Source organism: Opisthorchis viverrini (genome assembly GCF_000715545.1).
Source record: "Opisthorchis viverrini unplaced genomic scaffold opera_v5_350, whole genome shotgun sequence".
Classification (NCBI taxonomy): Eukaryota; Metazoa; Platyhelminthes; class Trematoda; order Opisthorchiida; family Opisthorchiidae; genus Opisthorchis; species Opisthorchis viverrini.
In genome coordinates, this window is record NW_008752010.1 from 284,011 (window position 1) to 291,852 (window position 7,842).

The window sequence follows — 7,842 nt, forward strand, 5'->3', positions numbered from 1 at the left end:
TGTGCGGTTTTTGGGGCCGACCTTTTCTAACCCGTCCTTCCTCGGGGGAAGGCAGCATCGCTGCTTCCATAAATATGGACATGCTGGTCGCCTGGGGGAAACACCTTACTGCCTTCACACTCCTGTCGCAGAGGACAGTACGACTTTACCCCCAGACCGCCTCGTAGCACGATTACTCGTAGTACGGGGTCTCGCTGCTCTTGGTCTGGCTGCTCCCCTTTGGCCTTCCTGGCATGGTTGCACCTTCTGGAACGAAGTTCCAGCCAGTGTAGCCCGCAGGATCATTGCAACACTGAAGCCCGACCACCACGTCAAGGTGGCAGCAAATAAACAGTGTACCGAGATACCTCAGCCCCTGTTGTCCTGACACAGGTTTCAATTACATGTCGGTGCACTTCCACACTGTAATAACTCCTAACGACAGTTGTTCTTTGGCCGGCAACCGTTCCACTCACTCGCACTATGATAGAAGCTACTTTTATCGTCCTTTCACAACATCTGCTCACTAATTTCGGTGTCGCTGCCACAAGCACTACTGATCGGGGTAGTCAGTTGTAAGATTCACTTTTTCTCGAACTTACTAAAGTTTTGGATTGTGAACATAGTTTCACTGCTGCATACCATCAATGTTCTAACAAGCTTGTAGAATGTTTCCACCATACCTTCAACATTCCTCTAGTAGCCCGCATGGAAGTATCACAATGGAGAACATTCCTGCCTCTCATTGTATACGGCATTCGGAATGCAGTGAATGTGAGTCTGATGTGTTCGGCACCTGAAGTGGTCCGTGACATTAAGCTACGTTTCTCTGGCGAACTGCATACATACATACATCCCTTCCAAACACTCGACTACCCCCTGCTTTTGTGCACCACTATTACCTCCATACGACGGACCTTATACATTTTAAGCTGTTGCGAAAAAAGCAGGCAAAACAGGCCATCGACCGTTTGAAACTAGCCTTTATCAAACTCACGTTTGATCCCACAACATACAATATTTCCAAACACCCTTCCTTCACATTCATGTTCAGAACATCTCAGATTACTTTCCGTGTTGGAAGACAAGTTAGATGACCTCGTCAATCGAGTGATTACATTTGCCATCCTCCCGTTTCAGTGCCGTTGCACTCACCATCATCATCGACAGCATGACACCAGTGTTCAACACCGACGCTTCACAGCCTTATTGCCATTGCAAACACGATCATTACTGCTTTTATACCAACACATACTTTAGCGGAAGAGTTACAGGGTACAAATATTTTCACTTATACTTGGATTTCTATACACTCCACCATTTCGAGATCACTAGTTGGTTTTGTGTTTGAATAAACTAACAACTGTATACAGCACAATGTTTGAGTACACGTCCGTCCTCAATTTCACTCCTTCTATGCCCCTTTGGGAGCCTTTTCTTCAGATACACTAATACTTGTCTATCAGCTTCGGGATTATTCTACTTCTCTGATGTATGGTGAAGAATGCCATCGAGCTGCGGACACTCGAGATCTGGTTGAGCAGTCCTCGGGTCCGGATATACTGTAGCCAAACTGTGGACGTTCTGTGAGTTTCGCACACCGTAATTTTTATTAAATCGTTTTCTAGAGGCCGTTCATAAGTAGTGTTTTCAGCCAATACAGTCTATATCCGAATTTTCCTATTTGCTTCATTCCTTCTCGCCCCGGAATCCCAAGTTTTCAAACTTTAACTATTTAGAGCTTTTGGCGACTTCGAAGCAGATTATCCAGTTTTTGCTGAAAAGCTTGTGAGCGTTCCTCCTTCATTTCCTCATTTTTTTCAGATTTAGGAAACAACCCTTCCCCGAATGGTCCAACCAAGCGTGTCTGCGGGCGGTAGAGAACAGATCATATGGGTGTTGGCGGATGCATTTCTGTCCTTCGTCACTGTATGTAACAGTTGCTTGTATGTGGCTGACAAAGTTAGGGTAAGTTCACTGCAGGAAGGGTATCTTATCCGTTGTCAACACATACCAGAATCCAATCAGTTTGAGTTGGGCTGGAGCACTGTCACAACTCCCGTTCTTCTTTATTCTCTCCTATGCTTAACTCGCCTGGAAGTCCTTAAACCTTTCAAATGACGGAGGCGGACATTTGGGTATATCTTTTTGTGCCCAATCCCCATCTTCCCCTATTGAACTCTGTATCACCTTACCATCTCCCCCATCCATTTTCATTCATCTGTTCGAGATTCCAGATTCGATTCAATGTCAAATGCACGCTTCCATCCCAAAACGATCAGTTGCAAACACGATTACAGCGTCGGGACGTGACGTTTTCTGTCTTATTTTACTGCTGTTGCCGGGAGAGATGTTTGTTAGAAGTGGTTGCTTCCGTCTCTACCTATACACCGTCAAATCGTTCGGTGTTTGATCATCGAACCATCCCTGTCAACTTATGCATTTGTAGAGGTGAATCCAACATCCGACTTTTGCCCTATGTTACTACAACAATAATGTGTTGACCAATCAGTGGATAAACCTTTATTTCAAGAAATTTTTCGCTTTGATTCGAGACAGGGTTGACTCACGCTGGCTTGCATCTCACTATTCGGAGAATAAAACAAATAACGAAATTAAGAAACAGAGCTGCTGGTGGGTTTACTGAGCAACAGTATTAGTATCATCGGACCAGAACTGCGGCCAGAAAGTGTTACTTACTTGGATCTAGTAAAGGCCCTGCCAGCGCAAATACTGTAGTGATCTTGCGTTGATCAAACTCGGGATTGGAAAGTAAGTTCAATACGGAAATCACACCCTACATGTTGGGAAACAGCGAGTGGTTTGAAGTTAGTCCATCATCATCGACAGCATAATATGTATTCACACCAATACTCTATTGTTGTACAGCTGGAACGATCTTGGAAAAAATTGTGAAATAAGCAAGGGTATAGAGAAGGATCTAGTGATAATCTATTACAGGCACTCCGAGATGCCTAAACCTTCAGACAACCACTTAAGAGATGCGCAGAGCGTGGGCTGACGGCGGTTTCCGGAATGACCAGTCACATCAAACGAAGAGATGGATGTCGCGCATAAAAAGGAACCCTACATATGGATTCATCCCAGCCGCATGTGCATCTAGCTGACTGCCTTGTACTCGGTGTAAACTCGAGGGAATAAGACTAGAGAGTAAGCGGAAAAGGGCAGTTCTGAAGCCATCAGCAGGCCTGGTTTATGGTGGCCCATAAGCGCCAGGACAACTGGCAACAACCGCATATGTTGAGGAATGAGGGACTTTTGTCACATAACTCGCATCGAAACAGTGCTCAGAATTTGTGTGAATTGAAATTTCAGTTCGAGAGAAAAAACGGATCTACCTTAGTCGCCATCAAGTGAGCTCGAATTGGATAACCTAATATTTGCTGGTATGAGACTTTGTGAGTGTCGCGGGGATACCTTCAGCTCAATGGGTCGTTGAGGTGCGCAAAACGTCACACCACGGTAAGGTCCAGTCTCTTCGTGGCGGTACAGCCATACAACCGATCTTTGCAAATACCCTTCGAGCTCTATGGAAATAATAACATCCCAGCTTCACACGAATAAACGGACGTCTCCCTTGACATAGAGGGAGATGATAATGAGAGCAATTGTTGACTGAAATTCCGAAACCGACTGGTAATAAATCATACCAATATAACAGCAGAGTACTCTTCAGTTTTTGGATAAAATCAAGGACTAACCATCTAAGAACTCAATCATGTTTCACTAGATATGACGTCCCTATTCAGTGTTCAAAGTGTCTCGCAAGTGTACACAGATGGTTGCCCATGTGACTGTGTAAAGTATCACAGCACTGATAACGTGATTAGAACAAACTATGGACACAAGATGATGGTTTATGGCAACGAGAAAACTCACCAACGAATGTCCAACAAGCAAAACTGATTGAGGAGGCTCCACCGTACCGCGGTACATCGATAGGATGACGTCAATGACAATCTTAATAAACCCTAAAAGGCACAACCCAGATGAGATACGGATGAAGACGAACGATCATAGTGAATACTTACTGGACTGGCGCTCCACTGCATCTCCACTGAGCGCGGTGACATCCTGAATAGAGGGGAGAATAATAACGAAATATGACTCACACTGTAAGATTCGCCTAATTACAGGCACATCTAAAAACGAAGAGTTCGAGTGAAATGAAGACGAATTGAGCAAGTATTTACACAAGTCATCTAATTCGCGCTTTCGTCTTCTACGAGAGCAACTATTTAGTCGGTGCTTGTCTGATGTGCTTGTCTCTGTTGACATACCTGTCTTCCTCAACCCACTTGCCCAGAAAGGAATGCTCCGGTAGTTTGTCAGACTAATAGTTTCTTAGGAATGGGACCGAAAGTTGGACAAGAAGTAATGTCAAAGTCATCAGCGCACCCAATTAATGGCCCTTAGTTGTCACAGCAAGCTGGGATGAGCGAACATTTGAGAATCATAGAGTATGCAAAAGGTAGTCTGGTGGACCCAACCACCTATGAGACACACCCTATGTACGCATATATGGTTTGGCGTTATTCGGCTCAGTCTGTACAACGATGGTCACAGAAAGTCACTCATAGCATCACGGTGGGCTTGATACTCCGGAATATCTAGAACGCCAAGACAAAGCCTTCTAGTCACAGTTGGGAATAATCTAGCTGTTGAACCCGGCGGTTCAGACCGAGTCTGTATTACTCATAAGCCGAACAAAGAATACATCAGCATGACGTACTGAAGTCAAAAATATAAGGCATATTTGACAATATTAATTTATTCGCTGACGTTTCACCGTGTTCGCTGGTGACCAACGAGGCCAAGGCAATCAGTGTTAATTAACACCACCATCATTGCTACCACTGCTGATCCCGCCTATTCGGTCTCCAAGTCTCCCTTGCGTCATGCGCGTTTCAGCTCTCTGGCGCGAAGATGACGGTAGCTGAACCAAAGGCATTTCTGTTCACACCATCCAATTTCGTACTTCCGTTTCCCACCTAATGAGGCTCATACGGACAGTTTCCAGACTGGATAAACTTGCCCGGATATAAGGGCTTTTGTAACCCAGTATTTGGCCTTTTCGTATTAAATTAACTACAAAGAAGCAACTGCGGAATCCCATTCCTCTCCCATCACCGTAGGGTGGTTAATTTGATCATGGTGTTCATGGCACCATAGCATGCTTATCAGAGGACCTATGTTAGGCATTCGTTCAGTTCAGTGAATAGCAAGTATCCAGCTCAGAGAGTGCGTGTGAAAGCTGCTCAAATATCGGATGGTGCGTCGGTATAGGCTAAGCATAGATATGATCAATGCTTCGTAAGCATGCAGTTTGGTCTCCAGTGGTAGACTCTGTCCTCAAAGGTTTTCCGAGAGCCACACTAATCTTGGCAATACGGGGCTCAGTTTACAGTAGACTATCCAGTCGGCTTCCGAGATAGCACAAATCCGCGTGGTAATCTACAAATTCCACTGCGGTCTTGATGCGCGGAGGAGTTTTGGAGACTCCAAATGGTGCAAGTCGGCACGTAACGAAAGAACACCACCTGATCGAAATCTATTCGTCCAGCTCAGACGTACTTATAGGACAAAATAGGTCATAACAACGAGTAAACGGTAAACTGGTTGAAAGCAACAGTCCGTACCGAGAATTGGGTGCGATGAAACTGATGTGAATTTCGTGGATCATTCCGAAGCCGGTAAGTTACTGTCCCGTTGAGCAAGGCTCACTATCCGTGCTTTTGCGTGCAATGCTTGGACCCAAAAAAACTCAGATACTAACTGTTTCTGAATTAGAAAGAAGCCAAGTTATTAAAAACTTCATCCTAATTCGTACCCAGAATGTTTCTTTGAAACAGTCAAAAAAGCCGAATAGATGCCCGGTGTCAAAGAGACGGCATAAAAGAGAACTATTTAAATTTTATAGTTTTATCTTCTTCAATATGGAAGGTGTATGTTGACACAGGCGCTTTGCAAACTGTCCACGGTAACAGACAAAATGACGGACGTACATAAAAGTGGTTTGACGAGGGAGTTTGTCTGAGATGTCTGATAAAGACCATGTTTAGGTGCGTGCCCTGGTAGAGGTCATTCGTACCCATCCCACCTCACTTGCCACAAAGGGCGGAGGTAAAGTAAATTGGGTTCTGCCTCTCTAATAGCTGTTTTTGGAGATCCCAATTTGCTATGTTTCCCCATAAATCTTTCTGGAGAAACATTCCACCCAAGTGGACAGAGTATATTAAATCACACTTATTCCATGGAGGGAAACGGGATACAATGTAGGACAGAGTGTGCATATGCAGCCGTCTAGCTGCAAGTTACAGCAACTAAACCAAAAAACGCCTCTGGATATCTTTACAACGAATTTGCCAAAAGCGTGTTCCCAAAGATAACGGACGATTCAGCTGTTACCTACCTCATTATGATCGATCGTAAAGTAATCGAACGGTAGTTGGTCAGCTCCGTGCATGAAATAGTCTTGCGACGATGCCAAAGACCTGATGGTCTTATGTGAGCCACGAGTTCCCGGAAGAAAAAGGATCGGGAAACCATATCGCCTACAAAAGATGACATATCATCAAGAATAGTAGGTAAATGTACCGTGCAACAGGACCACATTGACTGAAAAGTTAATAGGTGGATGGTTGCGAACCTTAAAAAGATAGCGTTAACTTTAGCTTACCCACTGCAGTATTTGTACAGTTTGTATGTACCGAGTCCGTCATCCCCAGCAACGTCCACGGATTGTTCCTCCAATATTAAAGCTCCTCCCTCAATCTGACTTACTTTTAACATTGGCCTTAACGCCATGTATGACATGAAACAACGGTTCACTTCAAAGTGCATCCAGATATGGATTAAACTTAAAATCAAGCACAGAGTGGCTAACACACGTGCCACGGTTACAGGAGCGGCTTGTCTGAGGTAATTCGTCATTGCGCAGGCTGGAAAAAAGTATAACAACAAGTAAGGTGCGTAAACTCGAAGTTCCATAGCTTGCCAACGAAGACTTAGGCATTACTTAGCTAAAAACAACGCGGTTTTGAGAGTACACGTAGAAAAATCTAATCATCTAGCTGTCCCCTTTTTGGAGCACAGCTGTCGTGGAGCACGGAGGAATGAGACGCCAGTTTGCTCGTTTACACTAGTGAATGGGTTGGGAACGCAGGCCTCCCATTAAAGCTATTTTTGAGACCAGTAGTAAAGTAATTCAGGGTGATTATGCCTTATTCAGGATGACTTCTGTCCATTAGATATCACACCTTCAAGACACGCTGGTGACATCGACCGGTTATTGATCCTCCTGTCATTCACACAAACAAGTCAAAAATTCAAGACAACAGCAGAGCGGGAGTCACCAACTATTCAGCGCCTACATCTCCATTCTATGTTGACATGAACCATTTCACCACTATCCAAGTGAATGCGACGGGAAAACACTCACATCTTCCCAATCGGCTGGTTAGTGCTCTCCCTCTTCACAGGTCACTTACTCACTTAACTAATTACCGCGTGTGGGGAAAATCTGATCTCAGCCCCTAAGTTCAAAACAAAAGGAATGAAGGACATGTTGGGGACACTGCCGAAAAAAACTACTCTACGGTAGTCTGAGTCCTCGGTTCTGAAACCCCTTTTGAAGATGCATTATGATACCCGTAATTGAGCGAAGAGGCCAGTAGGCGGTTCATATTTCATACAGAGCCTAAAACGCCCTGGCCAATACAGAAACACACCTGAATGTGGGGCTTGACATGTACATTCAAACAACACAAAGCACAGAATAGACATGCAATACTTGAATGCTGTAACAGGCAGGGGTCATTGACGCTTCGCGTCCAAGAAGCC

General features: G+C 44.6%; 1 protein-coding gene across 1 annotated transcript in view; it reads right to left on the bottom strand.

Moving 5' to 3' along the window:
* The window catches only part of T265_10297 (hypothetical protein), a gene marked incomplete at both ends in the record, with an annotated part of 75,229 nt that extends 68,422 nt beyond the window's left edge, over window positions 1–6,807 (bottom strand). The window contains 5 exons of the mRNA XM_009176623.1: window positions 2,714–2,776; window positions 3,880–3,971; window positions 4,032–4,074; window positions 6,413–6,554; window positions 6,680–6,807. Of these exons, the coding sequence (XP_009174887.1) occupies window positions 2,714–2,776; window positions 3,880–3,971; window positions 4,032–4,074; window positions 6,413–6,554; window positions 6,680–6,807 (468 nt within the window). The remainder of the gene's footprint in view (window positions 1–2,713; window positions 2,777–3,879; window positions 3,972–4,031; window positions 4,075–6,412; window positions 6,555–6,679) is intronic.
* Between the last annotated feature and the right edge of the window lie 1,035 nt (window positions 6,808–7,842).